Source organism: Manis pentadactyla, chromosome 10 (assembly GCF_030020395.1).
Source record: "Manis pentadactyla isolate mManPen7 chromosome 10, mManPen7.hap1, whole genome shotgun sequence".
NCBI classification, from domain to species: Eukaryota; Metazoa; Chordata; class Mammalia; order Pholidota; family Manidae; genus Manis; species Manis pentadactyla.
In genome coordinates this window covers 82,085,497-82,107,485 of record NC_080028.1, presented here as the reverse complement: position 1 = coordinate 82,107,485, position 21,989 = coordinate 82,085,497, and the positions used below count along the sequence as shown (strand labels likewise).

At 48.0% G+C, this 21,989-nt stretch overlaps 1 protein-coding gene across 12 annotated transcripts in view; it reads left to right on the top strand.

The window, feature by feature from the left end:
• Positions 1-21,989, top strand: part of GSG1L (GSG1 like) — a 225,638-nt gene that overhangs the window by 186,869 nt on the left and 16,780 nt on the right. For 6 of the 12 annotated variants that reach the window (XM_057487079.1, XM_057487080.1, XM_057487075.1 and 3 more), the window contains 2 exons: positions 636-747; positions 13,570-13,737. In XM_057487079.1, the coding sequence (XP_057343062.1) occupies positions 636-747; positions 13,570-13,737 (280 nt within the window). Of the gene's footprint in view, positions 1-635; positions 748-13,569; positions 13,738-21,989 lie in introns of those variants that run through there. The other 6 variants (XR_008992155.1, XR_008992154.1, XR_008992156.1 and 3 more) reach the window with 3 other exon arrangements.

Sequence of the window (21,989 nt, the reverse complement as noted above, 5' to 3'; positions counted from 1 at the left end):
TAGAACCGAAATGTTTCATTAAACAGTATTCATTCCTACTACATTTGATGGTATCAGATATTTCTATTCCATTCCATTCCATTCTTGTTAATTTTTTAGCTAGTTGCAAAACCCATGAAATTGGTTTCATGACCCACTAGTGTAGTGAGTCAAGTGAAGAAATGACCTTCTAACACAGGAATTAGCAAACTATAGCCCATGGGCTAAATCTGGCCCACCACCAGCTTTTGTAAATAGTTTTACTAGCACACAGCCATGCTATCCATTTATGTATTGTCTTTGGCTCCTTTGTGCTACAACAGTAGAGTTGAGCAGTTGCAACACAGACCACATGGCCCACAAAGCCTAAAATATTTACCTATCTGGTCCTTAACTGAAAAGGATTGCCTATCCATACACAGATCTGACTCTGTGTCTTCCTTGCTTGAATTTCTCCAGGGCTGCCCTTTGCCCTCTGGCTAAAACTCAAACTCCTTGGCTGGCTTAGAAAACCACCACCCTCTGGCCTCCTGTGCACTGGTCCTACTGAGCACCCTTCCCCTGGGGGTCCATGCTTTCCCCTAACACTAACGGGCCCCTGGGGGGTGGGCAAAGCCCTGCTTTGCTTCCTGATGCCTTGTTCTGCCCCCCCACAGGCCTCCTGGGAATGGTAGCCCACATGATGTACACGCAGGTGTTCCAGGTCACCGTGAGCCTTGGCCCTGAAGACTGGAGACCCCATTCCTGGGACTACGGGTGGTCCTTCTGGTAAGTAGCTTTTGACCTTCAGACCCAGAGCCCCCAGGTATGCTGGGACTTCAGCAGTTCGGCCCATTTCAAGGGATGGAGACGTGGAGGTAGCCCAGAGTCTCAGGCACTTTGAGAACCTAGATCTGGGGTTGGTAAACCATGGTCTGTGGACCAAATCTGGCCTAGCATCTGTTTTTATTCAGCCCTCAAGCTAAGGACAGTTTTACACTTTTAAATGCATGAAAATAAGTCAAAATAAGAATAGTATGTTGTAGCATGTGAAATTATGTGAAATTCCAATTTCAGTGTCCATAAATAAAGTTTTATTGGGATACAGCTATGCTTATCATTTACATGACTTCAGCTGCTTCATGCTACAATGGTAAAGCTGAGTGGTTGCCCCAGAGACTGGATGGCCCACAAAGCCAGAACATTTACCACCTGGACCTTTACAGAGAAAGTTTGCAGCCTTAGAGGCTGCTCTGGAAGGTGGAGAGGGATGTTGGTCACACCTGAAGGCAGGCAAGCTGTGGAGGGTTCTGGGAGGTCCAACAGGTTAGCAGGACCCCAGTGAGGGACCCCAAATGCAGGAACAGGGTCAGGGCCTCAGAGCAGAAGAAAAGTGTACCGTGAGGATTCTTTTGCTTACCAGCAATAGAATCCCAAGCTTAAGTAAGCAAGGGGTGTGTGGTCAAGTGGTCAGCTAGGGTGCCTTGGGTTGGAACAGGAAAATCCATCACATCAGCCTAAGCAGTACACAAATACATTGGTTCTTGTAAGTGGGAAGTGCAGCTGGGCTGTGGGCTTCAGGGTACATTTGATCCAGAGCCACTGAAGTCACCAAGCCTGAGTCCTCTCCTCTGTGATCATTTGAGCATTGCCTCCTCTACATGTTAACCTTGCCCCCGGGAGGTGTCCCTTCCTGGTGGTGAGAAAGCCCTTCTGACACTGATTCTTTGTCCTTCATACACAGGAGAAGAAAAGGCTTCTCTTTCCCCAATGTTGACTGTAGTCCCAAGTCTCCCTATGATGGGCCTGACTTAGGCCATTTTCTCTTTCCTGAATCATCACCAGGGCTGGGGAAATGTTATGAGTTTGTTGGCTCAGCTTGACCAGGCCTATCTCTGGAGCAAGGTGTGAGTCAGAAACTCTTAAATGGCAAGTGGGTGAAATGGATGCTGGGTGAGCTACCACAGTGTCTGCTTCAGGCACAGCTGGATCCAGGTAATCCTGTGACTCATCAGGAACCGGTCATTTCCCCCCCCTTTACTGTCTCTGTCCCTTCTGTGTTGGCTCCATTCACAAGCAGATTTTCCCCAAGTGGGAGCAAAGGTGGTCACCATGCTCAGCTCTAGGCTTACGTCTTATAAATTGAGCAGTACCAGCAGAGAGATAGGGCTTTTTCCCAATATTTCCAGCTAAAGTTCTTGAATAGCTTGATTAGCTGAAGTCATGTGAGCATCCCTCAACCCATGATTCAGACTCTGAGGAGACTGGATGCTCTAACTGGTCTGGCCTGAGTCACATGATCCAGAGCATGCTGTTGGCTCCACCCCAAGCCCTTGGACAGAGGAAAGAGGAGGAGCAGACCCCACTGGCAAACTGACATGGGGTGGGAGTGGAGTGGGCTGGCAACACAATGACTTCATTGGCCCAGTACTCGTTCAGTATGCAGGTCTGGTCCTGTGGCTGGGAACCCTTTACCCACTCAGCCATTTTACATGTATTTACTGAGCACTTGCTGGGAGCAGCTGCTTTCCTGATGCTGCGGGTATAGAAGTGGCCAAGACAGTGGTGTAACAGGAGCCTGAGACAAGCATACAAGCTGTGACGTGGGTGTGGGGGCTCACAGATAACTGAGGGAGGGCAGAGGAGGGCTCATGGACCCGGCTTTCCAAGGGGAGGGTCCTCTGGAATACTTTGGTCAGGCAAACAGGCAGGGCAGGGGATAAGACAGTGTGCTGGCAGGGAAAAACAGGGGCAGAGACTTGGTGGGGAGATGACGTTTTTTGAAAAAGATGGTGAGAATGGAGCAGAAAAGGTTGTGACTAAGAACCCATTTCTGTCCAGCAGGGACTCCTGCTACATTTCTGCCCCCTACTGTCTGCTTGGCTCTGCCCCCTAAAGGTGTGTACCTTAAAGGGACCTTGACTAAGCAACCCTGTCTCTGACCCCCATAAGTAGACAGATGACAGGGAAACCAGCTAAGGCTCTGCCCCCCTTTTACCCACCCTACTCCCCAGTAGTTCCTGCCTGAGATCTTGACCTTGGTAGGTAGCCACTCTGAGCTAGAGAAGGGGACTAGGGAAGTGAATGAACATTTCTGAGTGTTGTGTGTAATGATGTCTTACATGTATTGAGCCCTGATATGTCATCCTCACAACAGTGCTATGAAGTGGGTATTTTGTGCGGGAAACTGAGGTACAGAGAACTTAAGTAACTTGCCCAAGGTAATCCAGCCTGTAAGTAACAGAGCTGGGATTTGAACCCAGGAAGTCTGGCTCTGGAGCCCATGCTCTCAACCTCTATATTCTGCCTCTCTGAGAATGAATTCATGGGTGTGCTCAGCACACTGACGCATGGGAAGTGCTCAGTAAACAGCCGCTTTTCTGATATTACTATTATGGATGTGAAATTTAACATGTACCATAACCCCATGTTACATCTGTAGAAACTGAGGCTCAGAAAGTTTGGGTCATTTGCCCAGAGCCCCACAGTCTTAAGTGGCAATAAGATTCCCTCTTCCCACAGGCCTGTCTTTCCAGAAGCCCCTGACTCTGCACCCTGGCACTTGTGCTGAGGACTGAGCGCACTGGGTCAGCCATGGGAACCTTTCTTTCCCTAGAAGCCTGGCCTTCCGCCCTGCTCCTCTGCTGCCTTGGGGCTGGCCTTCCAAGGAACACCGAATTCCCATTTGACTTATTTAAGGTGGCCGCCCCACGTGAGGCCCCTGTTAGGGCTGATCCATTTCTTCTTGTCACGGAGTCCCACAAGATGGATCAGCCCCATTTTTCATCCCTCTCATTTGGGGCTTCGCCAGGGCTGCGCAGTGCCATCTCTCTTGTTTAATATGTGTGAGGCCATTTGTCAAAATTCTGGCCCCAGAGCCTCCCCAGCCCCCACCCCAGGCAGGAGGCAAGACAGTGCCAGCTTCTGTGTCCTGGCCAGCAGGGAGATACAGGCTGCAGGGGCTCGGGCAGTCGGGGTGTCTGAGCAGTGCAGCTGAGGCTGGGCACCAGCTTGTGGAGGGGACACCCCCACAGGAAGGTGGTCTCTGTGGTTAGGAGTCAGACAGCCAGGTAGGGGTCACGGTCTGACAGACAGCCCCGTTCAAGCCTTCTCCTGGTGCGTCCTGCTGGGTCTCTGTGGGCAGTGTTGGGGCAGCTGAGGGGCGGCCTTTGGAATCAGGCAGCTTGGGAGCAGATGCCGACTTGGACCCTACAGACTCTGGCCAGTTCACTTCCCTATCTGTGCCTCAGTGTCCTCAGCTGTAAAGCAGGGATAGCCTGAGTTTCTACTTCACGGGCTCTTGTGAGTAATGTTCCAGTTCTCTGTTGATTTATAAGACATCACCCCCAAATTTAGTGGCTTAAAATAAAAACTTGTTATTGCATCTTATTGCTTCGTGGGTCAGCTGGGTTTGGCCAGGCAGTCCTTGCTTGGCGCCTTCCATGATGCTTCGGTGTGGTGCCAGCTGGGGCTGGGGCTGCCTGGGGTCCAGCCGGGCGGCGCGCCCAGGATGGCCCCACACAGCGCTGGCAGTCGGTGTGGCCGGTGGCCGGGAACTCTGCTGGGGCTGTCAGAGCGCGGCTTCTCAAACAAGGTTCCTGGTCCCTGCGGGGGCAAGCATTCCAAGAGATTCAAGCAGAACCTGAAGGTTTATTTAATGACTTTGCCTCGGAGGTCCCATGGTGTCCCCTCTGCTGCTTTCTGTTGGTCAAGAGCAAGTGATGGGAGAAGAAGGGGCTGCACAAAGCATGAACCCTAGGAGGTGCGGCTCATGGGGGGACTTCAGAGATGCGCTGCCATAAGGACTCTGTGAATGAATGAATGAATGAATGAATGGGAAGCATTTAACACAGAGAATGTGTTAGATGAATGTTACTGTTAAAGGTAAGCCACCCAGTCTCTCAGCTTCATCTCTAGAACAGAGATAATAGTATCATATGTTTAATAGGGTTATCCTAAGGAATATGTGGACCAAGCTCCTAAAGTGCTTGGTATATAGCAAGTGCTCGATAAGTGGCAGATTAGCAATGGTGATAATGACATTGAGTCGTTGAGAAGGTTGCTGTCACTTGTTGAGAGGTATGTGCCCCAAATGTCCAAGAGGATGGCATCCAGTGGGTATGCAAGCAGCCCCTGGCTTTCTCCTCTCCCTAGTCTTCCCTGCTCTGGACTTGCCACTCAACGATTGTTCCCAGGATGCTAGTGTTACCTTACAATCCAGAGCTGGCCATTCCCTCTCTTCACTCCGTAAGTCCCCGCTTGGGGTTAAGCAGCAGAACCCCACCCCCACCCCAAGCCTGGGCTCTTTGGCCATCCTGCCTGCTCCTCTTTTCAGCCCTGTGTCTTAGCTCTCACCAGATTCACCTGTGATTGTGCCAAGGCAAGCCCTGGAAGTGGCAGGGGTGGGGCAGTTGGTGGAGATAAGACTAAAGCTTGCCATCTACTTTGTGCCAGGCATAGTGGGAAGCACTAGGTGAGCTCTGGACTGTCTAGTCCTGCCATGTTAACTCCCACAGTGGATTGCCATGCCCAATTCAGGGACTACACAGCCTCAGAGAGGGCAAAGGCCTGAGTCACACAGCCTCAGAGCCTGCAAATTGCGTGTAGCCCAGGGCTGAACCCAGCCTGGAGATGTTTTGTCTGGTCCACCACATTTAAAGTTTGTATTTGTTTTGAACATTTAAAAAGATAAACATTTTTCATAAATATCCAGGTTTCTGGCTTCTCTTGACCATTAGATGATAGATCTATTTCTAACTCATTTTGCCACATGGCAGCTGGCAACTAAAGCTGAGAATTGGCTGCCCCGTTTAGAAATTCACCCCAATCCCTACCACTCCCTATTGCCTTACACTTACCCACAGTTTCATTCACCTGACCCTATAGGAATTTGAGTTTGTGACCCCTGCCTGGAATGTCAATGTGTCAGTTTCCTGTTGATGGTGGGAGAAAGGAAACCTAATCACTCTTTATTTCCAGTTTACATTTGGTCAAAATGGAGAGGGATGGAAAAAAAAAAACCTTCTGGTGCTGCACACACAGTAAAACTCCAATCCTGAGCATTCACTGTGTGCACTGAGGATAGTAGAGTACCATGGAGTTGTGGCTTGTAAGAGATGAAAGCTCAGAGAGGCTAAGCAATTTGGCCCAGGTCACACAAGACAAGAGTGGCAAGTTGGGGCTGGTCCAAGGGAGGGGGAGCCTCTGTTTGCTTCTGGGTCCCCACCTGTGTGGAGTGCAGTGGCCTCACTGCTACCTACCTCTCTTGCCCTCCCTCCTTTCCAGTCTCCATGACCTTGTGGAAACAGCAGGCTATCCTCTTCCCAGTCTGGGGCCCAGGCCACCCTGCCCTCTCTGCAGGGCTTAGCTGGCATTTTAGCAGATCGATCTCATGTGTGTGTAGTAGGGGCAGGAGGTCTGGCCGCTGTGACTTTAGAAGAGCCTTGGCCCTAAAGAGCCACTAGAGAGGATGTGTTTGCTGGTGTCACTACTGAGAGGCTGTGTGGCCAGCAGAAAGTCTTGCTCTTTCTCCTTTCCCCAGAGGCAAGAGGCTCTGGCCTCTTTTTCTTTAAGACCAGGGCAGAGAAGGAGAGATGTGACTGACAAGAGTGGCCTTCTGCCCATGGGTGGACATGCTGGGCCCCCATCATCAGCACCTGGTGCCATCAGCTCTTGGGCAGTAAGGGTGGCTCAGACTGAGCATGTGTTCTCCTACCCTGCACAGTAACTCTGTGCCAGTCTTTTTGCCTGAAGTTCGATTAGGGCTGCCTCCCTCAATGATCAGTTACAGTCTTCCAACTGAGCAGGGCCTGGGATAGATTTCAAGATGGCATCCATACATCTCTGCATCTGTTCCTTCAGTATCCCCTTGCCTTACCCTGAAGCTCCCAGAGGATGGAGAGTGATTGACAGCCACCCCCATCCCACTCCTTTCTTCCCTAGTGTCCACTCCGCTCTTGGCTCCAAAAACCAGACCAACCATCCGCATCCCTTGCTGCACCAGCTCAGAAATGCAAGCTACTAACACCAGCCTGTATTCCAGCCCCAAGGTTTTCAAACAGTGCCCTGCATGGGGGCCTGAGTGGGGAGGTTTGAGGATGAGGGGCCCAGGGAGGATGAAGACTCAGGGATGCAGCCATAAACCCCTCACCTACACCAAAACCAGAACAGTGTTTTTTTTTTTCAGAGCAATGTTTTTATATCTGTTTTTATTTTATCTGTATTACTCATTTAAAAAACATTTATTGAGCACCTACTATGTGCCAGGCACTGTTCTAGGCACTAAGGATATAGCAATGAACCAAACAAAGCTATTTACATGAAGCTGACTCTGGTACATGTGGGAAGACAATCAAAAAACAATAAGGACTACCATTTCTGGGAAGATGGAGTAGATATACTTCTCCTTATTGCTCCTGCTAAGTACAACTGGATATTTGGGGTGGAAAGGTTGTCCCTGGACATTATACATAAAAATAATCAGAAGATGCTAAAGGTGGCGAGAAGACAATACACTGGCTAGCGACTGAGGATGAATACATTGGTGAATGCCTTTAGTCCCATATGTCCCAGATTTGGAGATGAAGAAGTCAGCAACTCAGAAATGCCAAAAGGCACAGACCAAAAAAAGAAAAAGAAAAGAAAAGAAAAGAAATGCCCCACCAAAAGTCTGCTTTCTCTACCAAAAGACCAGGAAAGGAGCAACCTACCAAAAGAGAAAGCTTTAAGCAATACCTGCTCTATACAGTTATACATCACAGAAAAAAACCCTGTGGTTTGACCCCACCCATGCCAACCTTATATTTCACCTTACCAGGCTGCTTTGAGGCACCCAACTACACACTGCCTCCCACCAACCTGCTGGGATGGTGCCAGAGTAGGGAGAGGGAACTTTCATCCTGCTGGACAGTAATAAGCCCCATCCACCCGTGAATATCAGTGGAGATCACATGGGAGTCTGGACCACCCCACCACCCAGCAGACAGTAACAAAGTGGCCCTCCTTCTCCCTGCTGGTGTGGTGTCAGAGAAGAAGTGGTAGACAGTCAGGATTTTCACCACTGCCCAGTGGTAATGAGGCTGTCTCTCTCTCTCTCTCTGTGGTGTCAGTGGAGACAACTTAGGGAGCAGCAATAAGGCACTCCTGTCCCTCCCAGTCAGGATACTATTTGCAGAAGCCCAAGGGGGACTCCCACCCCTGCCCAGAATTAACCAGGAACATTTCCACCTTAAATGTCAGTGGTGGTCCAGTGAGAAATGCAGACTTGTACTCCTACTTGACAGTAACAAGCCACCTTCCTGCTTTTCTTGCCAGAATGGTGTCAAAGAAAACCAGCAAAAGCAGAAAGTTTAAACAAGAACCAGAGTCTCATAAAAAATATCCAAAATGTCAAGATTCCAACTGAAAATCACTCATCATACCAAGAACTGTGGAGATCTTAACTTGAATGAAAAAAGACAATTGATAGATCCCAGTACTGAGACGACAAAGATGTTAAAATTATCTGATAGGTTCTAAAAAGCAATAATCATAAAAATGCTTCAATGGCAGTTACACACACCCTTGAAACAAATGAAAAAATAGTCTTAGGAAAGAATTAGAAGATATAAAGAAGAAGTAAGTGGACATTTGAGAAATAAAAGACAATAACTAAAATAAAAATATTTATAGACAGGATCAAAAGCAGAATGGAGGGATGGGGGAAAGAATCTGTAAGCTTGAAGATAGGACAATAGAAATTACCTAATCTGAACAACAGAGAGAAAATAGACTTTAAGGAAAATGAACAAAGCCTTAAGGACCTTTGGGACTACAACAAAAGATCAAACATTAGATTTCAAAGAGACAAGAAAAAAGGTGGGACAGAAAAAGTGCTTAAATAAAAAATGGCTGAAAACTCCCTGTATTTTGTAAAAGACATAAACCTACAGAGTTAAGAAGCTGAATGAACCTCCAAACAGGATAAACCCAAAGAAATCCACATCATGACACATTATAGTCAAATTTAAAAAACTAAAGTCAAAGGAAAAATATTGAAGGCAGCAAGAGAGAAACAGTACCTTAACTATATAGGGAAACCAATTTAAAAAACAGTGGGTTTTACATCAGAAACCACAGAGGTTAGAAGGAAGTGGCATAACATGTCTCAAGTGCTCAAAGCAAAGAGCTGTCAATTCAGATTCCTGTTTCTAGCAAAAGTATCCTTCAGGAAAGGGATGGGGAAATCAAGATATTCTCAGATGAAGGAAAACTAAAGAAAACTTGTTGCCAGTAAACCTACTCTAAAACATGGCTAAAGAAAGTTCTCTAAACAGAAAAAAAAATATTTTTTAAGAAGAGATTTTGAAACATCAAGAAGGAAGAAAGGAAAATTTTACTTTTCCTCCTTAGTTTTCTAAATCGTGCTTGATGATTGAAGCAAAAATTATAACACAGTCTGATGTGGTTCTAAATACACGCAGAGGAAATATGTAAAGCAATTATTATTAATGGGGAAAGATAAAGGGATATAAAGGGACACTCACATGATCATATCAATCAGTGTAGAAAAATATCTAATAAAATTCAACATTCATTTATGATTTCTTTAAAACCTCAGAAAAGTAGGAATAGAGGGGAATTTCCTTAACTTGATAAAATGCACCTACAAAACACCTGCAGCTAACATTATACTTAATAGTAAAGATAGCTAAGAATGTAATATATCATTTATACTCGAAGAAGTGTAACATTTAGTCATAAGTCCAACAAATATCTACAGGACTTGTGTGCTGAAAACCATAAAATGACAGTGAAAGAAAATCAAAGAAGCTCTAAATAAATGGAAAGATATACATATACCATGTTTGTGGTGAAGATGTCAGTTCTCCTCCAGTTAGTATACAGGTTTAATGCAATTCCTATTAAAATTTCAGCAAGACTTCTTGTAGGTATAGACAAGATTAATTTAAGACTTATTAGGAAAGGCACATGAACTGGAATAGCTAAAAACTTTTTTGAAATAGAAGAATAAAGTGCAAGGAATCAGTTTTAAGACTTATTATGTAGCTATGGCAATCCAGACTATGCGGTGTTGTTGTTGTTGGAGGAATAGACACACAGATCAATGGAACAAAATAAAGAACCTAGAAGTAGCACACAAATATGCCCAACTAATTTTTGCAAAGATATAAATTCATTCAGTGGAGGGATGAACAGCTTTTTCCAACAAATGGTGTTGGAGCTATGGACATTCATAGGAAAAATAAATAAATCTTGATCTAAAATCTATGCTTCATATAAGATTAACTCAAGGTGGATCATGGACCTATACATAAAATATAAACCTGTAAATAAAACTTTTAGGAGAAAATATTTGGGATCTAGATCTAGACAGAGTTCTTAGACTTGACATCAAAGCATCAAAGGAATAATTGAGAAATTGGATTTCATCAAAATTAAACACTTTTGTTCTGTGAAAGATCTTGTTAAGAGGTTGAAAAGACAAGGCAAAGACTGGAAGAAAATATTTGTAAACTAAGTATCTGACAAAGGACTAGAATCTAGAATTTATAAAAGCACTCAAAACTCAACAGTAAACAACAGCAAAAGAATCCAGTGAGAAAGCAGGTGAGAAATGGATATTTTGTCAAAGAGGATATGCAGATGGCATATTAGCAAATGAAAAGAGGTTCAACATCATCAGCCATTAGGGAAATGCAAATGAAAGCCACAATGAGCTATTACTACACTTCTGTCCAAATAGCTAAAATAAAAAATAGTGACAACCCCAAATGCTGGTGAGGATGTGGATAAACTCATACACTGTTGGTAGGAATTCTATTCAGCAATATAAAGGAACAAATTGTTGATACACACAACCTGGATGACTCTCCAGAGAATTATGCTGAGTGAAGAAAGCCAATCCCAAATGTATATACAATGTGATTCCATTTATATAATATTCTTGAAATGACAAAATTATAGAAATAAAGAACTAATTAGTGTTTGCTAAAGGTTGGGAGGGAGGGATGTGGATGTGGCTATAGAATGTCAATAAGAGATCACTGTGCTGATGGATGGAAATGTTCTGTGTCTTGACTGTATCACTGTCAATATCCATGTCCTGGTTTTGTCCTATATCTGCAAGATGTTACAATTGGGGAAACTACGTAAAAGACATGCAGGATCTCTCTGTAGTATTGCTTACAACTGCACGTGAGTCTATACCTATCTCAAAATAGAAATTTTAATTTAAAAACAAACAATGAATAATAATAAATAACAGGAAAAAAGCTACAATTGCAGGGTGTGATGAAATTAAATAGGGGCGTGTGATAGAGAGTGAAACACCTCCTCTGGTTGGGTCATCAGAGTTGGGAGTTGGACGTGGTCATAGATAACATCCCTGGTTGTAAACACTTTAAATTCACTTTAAAACTAGCTTATGCAAAAGAAGGGGCTTTTTAGAAGGTAATTGTATAAGAACTTTGGTTGCCAATAACAGAAACCCAATTCAAATTGGCTTAAGGAAAAAAATGTGAAAAAGCACTTTGGGCTCCTCCAGCTGAAGTCTGGGGATAAGGCTGTAGCACAGAGATCCAGCTCCTTGCGTGGCTCTGCTTTCTTTTGAGTCGTGTTGCAGGGTAGCAAGACAATACCCAGCAGCTCCTGGCTAAAATCCCACCATCTTGGCACCCCAGAAGATGAGCCCTGTGTCCTAAAAGTTTCAGCAAAAGTCTGGGATTGAATCTTATTAGCCTGATTTGTGTGTTGCATGTCCATCCCTGGGCCAATTACTGTGGCCAGTGGGAAGCAACACTCTCATTGGCCAGGACTAGGCCATATGTTCACCCTGAAAGTTTGGCCTGAGAGGAAGGGAGGAGTGGTCCCTTAGCAAAACCAACATATGTACACTCATGAATCCCAGAAAAAGCTTGCTTCTTCATTCTCCATTTTCAGGTTCTGAATTTCTAACACTCTAGTTCAAATGGACATCCCAGATTGAACTAGAATCTTCAACATCATTGATCAGAGGGGGGACTATCTCATTGGACCAGCTTAGTCAGATGTCAGCCCTCATCCAATCATCTGTGGACAGGGGCATGGGTTCCTACCTACTGGGCCTGTCAGTGGACAGGACAGTACTTACAGGGGTCAAGCCGACAACGCACAGCTGTCTATTATAGATACTCACTTCTGGAAGATCTAAATTCACTCCTTATCATGAGAAAACAGGGGAGTCCATTAATGGGTTTGGCAAAAAGAGATAGATGATGATTAGGGAGGAAGGCTGAATCCCCAGATTCCCCCTTGCTTTCCTTGCTGGTGCTCTGAGGTTGACAAAGAGAAGAGCAGTGGGTGTGGAAGGTGGGCTGCCCGACCCTGAGGAATGCAGGGCAGTGATAGTGAGAGACCCACAGATGGCAGAAGGCGAGACTGGAACCCCCAAGACAGTGTAGGTCGGCAACAGTAAAACTAAGCCCTCCATTTGGAGGAAACCAGTCATTAAGGCAGAGACTGGCGGACAGAGACCTGGCAACCAGACCAGGTGTGACTGGAGCAAAGCCGGTACCCCACTCCTGGTTCTAAGTATGACTGCACAGCCTTCATCAGGGGAACCAGGGAGGAGGCATTTCTAGAACAGGCACTGGGTCAGAGAAAACCAGCAGCCCCACCAGCCAAGGCTCCTAGCCCCACACCACCCTTCCCTTCTTCCCAGATGTGGTCAGGACAGATTCTCCCGCTCTGGCTGCTCAGCACATACACGTCAGGTGAACAGCCGTGTGTGGAGTAAGTGTGGCGCACAGAGGCACGTAGGTCATTATAACTTAATTTCTCAGAGAAAGAGCTTGGAAACCAAGTCAGATAAGAAGTGGGTAGTAAGGACAGTAGATAATAGCAGTGACAGGAAATGATAGCAACTCTTTGCGAGAGCCTACTATGTGCCAGACATTGATCTAAGATGTTTTTAAAGGGTCATCTGCTTTAATCCTTGTAACAACCCTGTGAGGTGGTGCTATTATTATGTCCATTAAAATGGATTTGAGGAACATGAAGCAGAGGTTAATCATCTTGCCCAAGGTCACATAAGAGCAAAGGTAATCCAACCATGGAAAATCAACTTTAAGTTTTCTGGCCCCCACTACTTCTCCATCATCAATTCCCACCTCATCTCCTCATGCTCCCTCACTCCAGCTTCCCAAACCTCCTACAGTTTGTGGAGCACTCCCTACCGCCTCATGCCTCCATGCCTTGGCATACACTGTTCCTGCCTCCTGGAATGCCCTTTTCCCTGGCGATCACTCATTCATCTTCCAAGACCCGAAGCAAGCACAGTTGTATTCTGGTAACCTTCCCTGAGACCTGCCCCCGTGGATGGAATGGTTTGCTCTCGTCTTGCCTCCCAGTGATGAGCTCTGTCATGTTGGCATCACAGCATTACAGATAATGCTGAACCCCACACCAGCCTGTGAGTGGGGTGGGGGCCACGCCTTATGCTTCTCTATGGCAGCACCTCATCAGGTCTGGCCTAGAGGAGGCAGCCATGCAGGGTGAATGAATGTCTGGCGGATGGGGTTCCTGTCCCCTGCCCACCCTCACCATGGCACCTCTCTCCTCATCTCTTGGCAGCCTGGCGTGGGGCTCCTTTACATGCTGCATGGCAGCCTCTGTCACCACACTCAACTCCTACACCAAGACGGTCATTGAGTTCCGGCACAAGCGCAAGGTCTTCGAGCAGGGCTACCGGGAGGAGCCGACCTTCATAGACCCTGAGGCCATCAAGTACTTCCGGGAGAGGTCAGTGCACATGGGGTCACCTCTGGCCACCACTGGGAATCTGAAGCTCAGGGCCTAGCCTCAGTGGCCTTAGGGCTCCAGACAAAAACTGGAGCGAATGGTCCGACAGAAGTGTTCTGGGGCTTGTAGGGTGGAAGGGGCAGGCTGGGTGAGGCAGAGCTGAGACCCCACTGTATTGGAATTTCTGGGATATTTTAATGTTTTATGGGGCATCTGTTTGCCTTGGACTTAACTGAGAAACCAAGAAGAAGGGAACAGACTTTGACCCTATGCTTCTTAGAACCAAGATAGGGGTGCACAGAGGCTCAACCAAGGTGTTCTTCTTGGGCTCTGTCACAATACTGAATGAAAAGAGGGCCCAGCAGTGAGACTGGTGAGGATGAAGAGGGCGCCTCAGGATGAGGAATCGCATCTGATCACCTGAGTTCTCAGAGCCCAGCTGGGAATAGAGGAGGTAGCAATAAGTGGTGAGTGTATGTATGTATGTGTATGGATGGATGGATTGTTGGGTGGATGGATGCATAGTTGAGCAGAAGGAAGGATGGGTGATGGATGGATGGACACATGGATGGATGAATGGATGATGGACAGATGGATGGATGATGAATGAGTGGAAGAACAGACAGGCAGATGATTAACATGGTCCCAGGGACCACCTCCTAAATAAGCTACCTGTACCCAAATCCTTATCACAGGGTCTGCTTGTGGGCAAGCTGATTGGACATAGTAATGCCTTTCAGTGGCAAGGAAATGAATGGTTCTCAGAACCAATAACAGAGTTTAAGGAGGAAAAGGGGAAGGAGGCTGTATAGCTGGGCTGAGGAGTTGGACTCCCTGGGGTATGTGGAAAGGTTTTAAGCCAAGGAGTCACATAGTGGGGGCCATACAGAGATGGCTCTCCAACTGTTACAGACCCCGTTGTCTCTCCTCTGCCATGTGGACCTCCTTTCTGTCTCTTGAACACTGCAAGTTTATCCCTACCTGGGGGCCTTTGTACTTGCTGTGCCCCTGCCTGGAATACTCACCGGATGGCTTATGAGGTCTCAGATCAGATGTCAGCTGCTCAGAGAGACCTTCCTTAAGCATTTGTTCTACATGTGAACAATGCCATATACCCTGTCCAATCACTCTTTATCCCATTGCTGCTTTTTCATAGCACCTGCACAACCGGACACCGTCCTATTCGTTTATCTGTTTGAGAGCTTGTAGACTCTGGGCTCCATGATAGAAGCATGTTGCCATCTTGTTCCCTACTGTATTCTAAACATCTAGAACTGGGCCAGGCTCCTAGCAGGTGCTCATCAACTGTGTGTGTGTGTGTGTGTGTGTGTGTGTGTGTGTGTGTGTGTGTGTATGAGAGAGAGAATGAATTCTTCTCTTTGGAGACTTCAACCTTGATTGCCTCAAGCCCTTTCAGCACAAACCTCACCATCAATGGGCAGATTCAGCATCCCAGCCAAAGTCCCAGGTCAGGTGTCCAATCCCAGGCCATTCAGCTGTGGTCAGGGAGGTCAAGCTAACCTCGCACACAGGCCTGCCTTGCCCACAGCTGTGGGCAGTGTACACTCACTAGGAGGGTGGCAATGATCGACATAGCTTGGGACCCATAGTAGGTGCTCAGGAATGTTTATAGCAGCCATATAAGCAGCATGATGTCTAAGACGGCCCCATTAACATTGCACCAGTTGTCAGCTCAGCTGTGGGAGAGCCTGGGGCATCAGTGGGCAGACTTGTTTTGCTGAGGCAGAAGGCAGGAACTCTTTGGACCCCATCAGCAATAAGCTGCTGTTTGCTGGCTCCTAACAGCTCAGGTCCCAACAATGTGGAAGAAGATGAATGCTTCCTAGCATATGTGCAGAATATCACTTTATACATTCATAGTGAGCATTATGCAGAGGTTCATCAAATTTTATTTCCCTTCCTCTCCGAGGAGAGCATTTCAGCCTAGCTGGGCTGTTCTGATTTTTTTGTGTGTGTCTGGTGTCTTCCCTGTAAGGAGCTCAGAGCACATGGCAGATGTCTGCACAGGTTTGTGGGTGACCCAGCAGCAGGCTGAAATCTTGCAGTGGCCTGCATCCTCAATACCACAGCCAGGGACACAAGGGAACATGGCCCCACCCACCCACATCTCTTCCTACCTGGGAATCAAGGGGTGCCATGGAAAGAGATCAGGTGCATTGGAGGCTCCTGACCTGAGAGAGTTTTCCAGTTCCATTGCTTTGCTGCTGTGTGACTGAACAGAGGCAAGTCACTGAGCCCCTCTAGAGCAGGTTTCCTCTGAAATCTGAGGTTGGAGACTCTTGGAGTCCTGGGAAGGTTCAAATTTGATAATCCAGGTAATGCAGTGAACACATGCCTGGCACACAGAGGGCGTTTATGTCTGTGAGTTCCTGTGCCTTTTTCTACCAATATGAAATATAAAGCTTGGTAATGATTACTTTATACAAAATTGCATCTATAAAAAGCAGAGAGGTGAAGGGACTTCCCAAGGTCACACAGCTGGCAAGTGCCAGAGCTGGCATTTGAACCAGGCTGTGGTCTATCACCGTGATGTGCAGGTCCTTGGGGCTAGTCAATGGCCTGTGCCTGGCACTGAGGAAGAACCTGGGCATGCGCCAGGGGAGTCTGCTGAGGCTCATGGGGTGAGGGTGGCTGAGGTGTGAGACCAGCCATGAATGCAGGACTGGGTGACGTGGTGCCCGACACCCTCCCTGTCAGCAGGAGAGGCATTCGTAGGTCCCACCTCCAGGACCCAGGCCTCTTCTGCTGTCCTTGTGACTGAGGACAAGATGATGCCCTGTGTGGCTGATGGAGCAGGAAGGGCCTGAACTGCTTGCGCCCCTAACCCCCACCCCATTCTGGTCCTGCTGGATTTTTTTTTTCTCTGCAGGAGCCTATTGTAGGTCTGTAGAGGGGGTGGGGTCAGCAGGGCAGGCTCTGAACGGTTTTCAGGGGGGTTGCAGTGTTGTGGTGTGTGGAGAAGAGCATGTGTGTGCGTGTATGTGTGCACGGGGCGGTTCCCAGCGTGCACATGTGTTGGTTTGCTTGGGCACAGCGGGGGATCCTATCACCCTGGCTTGGAGCAGCATTGCCTGCTTGGAGAATCATCTGAAATCAAACTCTCCTAGTGTCACGTCTGTCATCCCCAAAGAGGGCATCTTAATGGGGCCTCCCGGGGGAGGGTTGGAAGCTGTGACTGAAAGGTAAATATTTGCAGTTGGGGCTTTCTTGAATGCTTAATGTTCAGACCTGGTTTAACAACTGTGCAAGAAAATGAGACCTGTTGGATGGACTCCAGAGGGTATTTAGCATCACTGAACAAACATCCTGCTGCCTGGAGGACAGGACAGCCATGGGGATGGGGGAGAAACAGGCCAGGAGCCCCTGCCCTTCCAGCTTCCCCGACCCCAGTCAGATCACCCCTGGCTGCTGCACGTTGCTCTGTGGCACGTACTCCTCTCTGAACTCACTTGTTAATTCATTTTCTTTCTTGTTTGTATCGGCCTCCTTCCCATGTGCACACACAAGAGAGATCGGGGAGCTGGGCTTCCTTGGTTTCCATTCGGTCGCCAGCACAGGCGCTCAGTAAGTCATATTAACTATCCTCAATGATTATATTGTCATTGGGAGCAGAAAGTCATATAGTGCTCCTGTTGCCTGTATGAATTCATCTAACCTGGTGGAAGACATGAAGACATAGATCAAGGTTGAAATGAACTCTGTAGGCTATCAGCTGTGGGTGCCCAGGTGAGTCACTTCACCTATTTGAGCTTCAGTTTTCCTGGCTGGAAAATGGGCCGACACCTTCCTTGCAGTTTTCTTTATAGGATTGCATAAGATGATGCCATTACATTTCTGACACAAAGCTGGGGATCCCCCTCCCCCTCTCCCCATCCAGTAGCAAGTAAGGGTGAGTAAGACACACTCTCTGCCTGAGAAAGCAGCACAGCGCACACAGCAAGCTAGTGGCCCTTGGGGAATCCTGCCTGGAGATGTGCTTTGGCCCCCATGGTGGTTTTCAAATTCTTAAATTTTGGCTGAGTTTTAAAAATCAGATTTCATGTTAAAAAATCAAGGTTTTGGCTTTTCATGAGAAAGTGGAGGGTCTGGCCATACTGGGCCCCTGTTCCTGCATGGTGACAGTGGGCTGGGGCCCCTCCGAGCCCACCTCTCTCTTCCATGACCTGCCTGGACCCCTGGCTCTGGGTCTTGTGAGCTCAGCAAATTTCCATGTTGGGGTCTTCTGCAAACGACTACAGGCAGAGGGCTTAGGCCCACCCTGGGGGAGGTAGAGGATAGAAAAGCCTTCACCAATGAGACCCCGAAGCCAGGTTTTTAAAGACCCGCCCAGCCCTCATCAGCCAGATGGGTAGTGGCTGGGAGAATGTGTTCTCAGGCACAGCAACAGCATGAACAAAGGCCAAGGTGGGGGATGCACACCGTTCTTAGGAAGATCTCAGCAGTTCAGTGTGCTGTGGGAGTCAGGTACAGGTGGAGCTGGGCCTGGGTCTCATCTCTCATCCTCCCACAGTGTGGGATGGGGGTGGCCGCAGCAGTTGATTATTGCTAGGATGAGATGTAGAGTAGGAAGCCTCCCCAGCCTCCTTCTTGGGCGCCTGGCCTCTTTGGGCTCTGAGGTAGACATAGGGAGGCAGGTGTGGGCAAAAATCACTGCCCTACAGTGGAGGGGCTGAGCCCCTTTACCCAGCCCCACGACCGGTGCAGAGAGGCAGGGGGGCCACTCCCCACCAGCTCTGCTGCCTTGCTCCTGTCTGTTGTAGGGAAACTTTGGGGTGGGCCTGCCTCCACTTCTTGGCCTCCCTCTCCAGCACAGCCCAGTACTGTCTGCCCTCCACCACCCCTTGCTGGATCTGCTCCCTGCAGCCTTGCCTGGGCTCACAGCCCTCCTCTGTTCTGTTAGATGGAGATGCTGCCAGGGTCGGTCTAGGCCCTCTTTTCTTCTCATTTGACATTAACCTCAGCAGCCACACATGAACCAAAACTCCTACCTTCCGCTCCTGACCGCCTAACTCTATACCCGGTTGCCTCCTTGGTCTTCCCTCTTTGGAGTTTCAAAGACCAGGCCCCTCTCCTGATAGTCTCCCCCAACCCCAGTCTATTTACACGCCCCTCTCCCTGGGTGGTCCTGCCTGAGTAACCAAAGTCAGCAGGTCCTTACCCCTAGGTCCAGGTCAGGGCAAATCCAGTGCCTTCCCCACAGCAGGCTGCCTTCTCTCTGTCCCTGCTGCCGCCCTCCTCATCCAAGCTCTACCTCCTGTCCCATCTTCCCACATCCCATTTGCCCCCTCATCTGTCTCTTGCCCAGCAACCAGAGTGCCTCTGCCCCCATCTTTCTGCCCAAAACACTGCAGGGACTTCCCACAGCCCCAGACAGAGGGTCAGCTCCTCACTGTGACTGACCAGGTGCTGCCTCTGCCGAATGTCGCCATCGACCCTGGACCCCTTGCCCTGCACACAGCACCCCTCTGACCCCGCAGTTCCCCAGGCAGGTCATTCTCCTGCCTCTGTGGACAAGCTGCGTTTCCTCCCCCAGCACTCAGTTCTTACTCTGCCATTACCCTGCAAGCTGCACAGGGACAGGGACGCTTATGGATCACCTTTTTGACTCCCAAATAGAGCAGAAAGAAAGGAGCCTCTTGGGCATGTCATGGGCCAGGTGACCTGTGCCCTCTGGGAGCTGCCATTGGTCTCGCTTGCATGACCCTTCCCCCTATTTCCGAAGCTGAGCTGAACCTCAGGTTTGCCCAGTACTGCTCACCTGTTCTCTCTCCTTGCAGCCAAGGCCTGGCTGAGTAAGGGCTTTTAAGATAAACCAAGACTAGAGAGTTTCACGTTGTCTTAGGACACTTAGAGCCCCCTGAGAGGCTGCTGAAGGTGGGTGGGGGTTGGAGTAGGGGCTTCACTAATGCTGGTGATTATGTCTTTTTCTAAGTAATCATTTCTAACCCATGCAGTTTGGAAACTACATGGTTTCAGTTCTTGAACAACACAGGTTCAAACTCTATGGGTCCACTTATACATGGATTTTTTTTCAATAAATATATTGGAAAACTTTTGAAGATTTGTGACAATTTGAAAACCACGTTTTTTTCTCAGCTTACTTTATTGTAAGAATACAGTATTTAATACACAGAACAAAAAATGCATTAATTGACAGTTTTATCAGTGAGGCTTCTGGTCCCTAGTAGGCTAATAGTTAAGTTTTGGGGGAATCAAAAGTTATATGCTGATTTTCGACTGCTTGGTGGTTGGTGCCTGTAACCCCCTCATTGTTCAGGGGTCAGTTATAATTGCAAGGTGCTAATATCCAGAGGTCTTGTTTTAAAACCCAGTATTGGAGAAATGGGAGACAAAACACGAAGATCATGGAGGCCGTGGACACTGGGGATAGCTTTATCTTCTCTGTGTTTTCCAGATGCTTTGTGTCATGATGATATTATTCATAAATGGGAAAAGAAAAATAAAGACTCTTTAAAAACCCATTTATTTCCCCCTGTGTTGGAATGGCACTTCTGATGTGATGTCATGGGGTCTTAATTTCATTTATTTGCCAACATTCCTTTTAATATCATCCTTTGTTCTGCTGCCAGTGGATCTTTAAACATCCCTGTGTTCTTTGTCCTCTGTGACGGCTTCTGAGATAGTCAGCCTCTGAGACGTGTTCACCACAGCTCCTCTTCCCCACTTCCACTTTCACGGCTTGCATATTACTTCTCAGCAATGCCTTGTACTTCACCACTCTTTGTTGGGGTCCTTTGAAATCGCTATTTATTCTCGATAGGAGCGTGGGCCCCAGAAATTAGAGATGGCACCGTGGAGACTGCAGGGCCCTTCCCTGGCTCCCATTTTTAAATCGCTGACCAAGGCCATGTGAAGGGAAAGCAAAAAGCCCAGAACTGTCCTTGAGGCAGAAAACAATCTGGGGGAGTGGGAAGAATATCTGGAAGGAAAGGCCGCTCCCTGGAACCCCGTGCTCTCCCCTCAGTACCAGCCAGCCAGAGGGGAAGTGGAAGGCGCGTGAGAGCTGAGCGTGCAAATGTCTGTCCTGTGTCTCCATGTTCAGGGACGTCACACTGGCACCTTTAAAGCCACGCTGGGAGTACTCACCCACGGAAGTCTGCAAACACTGCAGAGCGGGGCTCCTTCCTGCTATTAGAGAGCCCATTGTTAATATTTGCCAGCACACCACTGAACTTGGGGCAAGTTGTAAGTCTGTCTTGGCTTCAATTCTCACATCTATAAAATGGGGATGATGGTCACAATGATGGTGGTGGTGGTACCTCTGTGGTTGGGACACAGGTTTGAATGGGTATAAACAGACCCCAGCTGAGGATTTAAACATCTTGTAAGTTTGTCTGCCACTTAAAAGTCTGAGCAGCTCCCTCTGTTACTATCCCCTTCCCCTGGGGCTCATTCACCTTCATAGGCACCGTAGCATCACTCTCAGCTTCTGTGCTGACTCTCCCTGTCCCCAGTCCCAGCAGACTCTGTCTCTTCTGGGGCAGAAGGCTGTGCTGTGACCCCCTGTGGTCCACTCTGCCCTGAGTCCCGATCTATTTGATGCTTTGAGGCCTTTTCTCTGTTTCTCCCAAACATTCCTTTCCTGAGGCAACAAGTGGCTCAGGTCTAAAGGAAGGAATGGAAGGAACGGGTGTGGGGTGACTTTGCGGGGAGTATTGGTTAATGTGTTAAAATAATACCCTTCCCCCTCTGGACCTATGAGGTGGGGCTGCAGAGTGACAGACCACACAGGCCCCCAGAGATAAAGAAGAGGATGCAACAGTAATGAGGATGGTGATTAGCAGTGCTGAGCGGGGGGCTCTACATTTATTAATCCACTTAACCCTTATAAGCCTGCTGAGGTCAGTGCGTGATCATGTCCATTTGTCAGGAGAGCAGGTCAAGACTCTGAGGTGACAGAGACGCCCTCTGACTTCAGTAGCTCACAGAGGAGACCCTGAGACCCGGAGGGAGAGGGAAGCACACGGCTCTGAGCACTCTTTCACCCCACGCCCACCCCACTGACCCTATGAAGCACTGGGTGAGACCTGTGGTAATTTCTCATACCACTGTTAAAAGAAAAAAAAGTCTATCTTTAGAAAGCACATATTTCCTACAGGAAATCACAGTTCCAATCAAAGGCAGTTGTCACCTAGGGGCACTGGCTGCCATTCCTTTCCTTTCCTTTCCGCCCAGAGCTGCATCCCTACAGGATGGCTGGCCACCTCCCT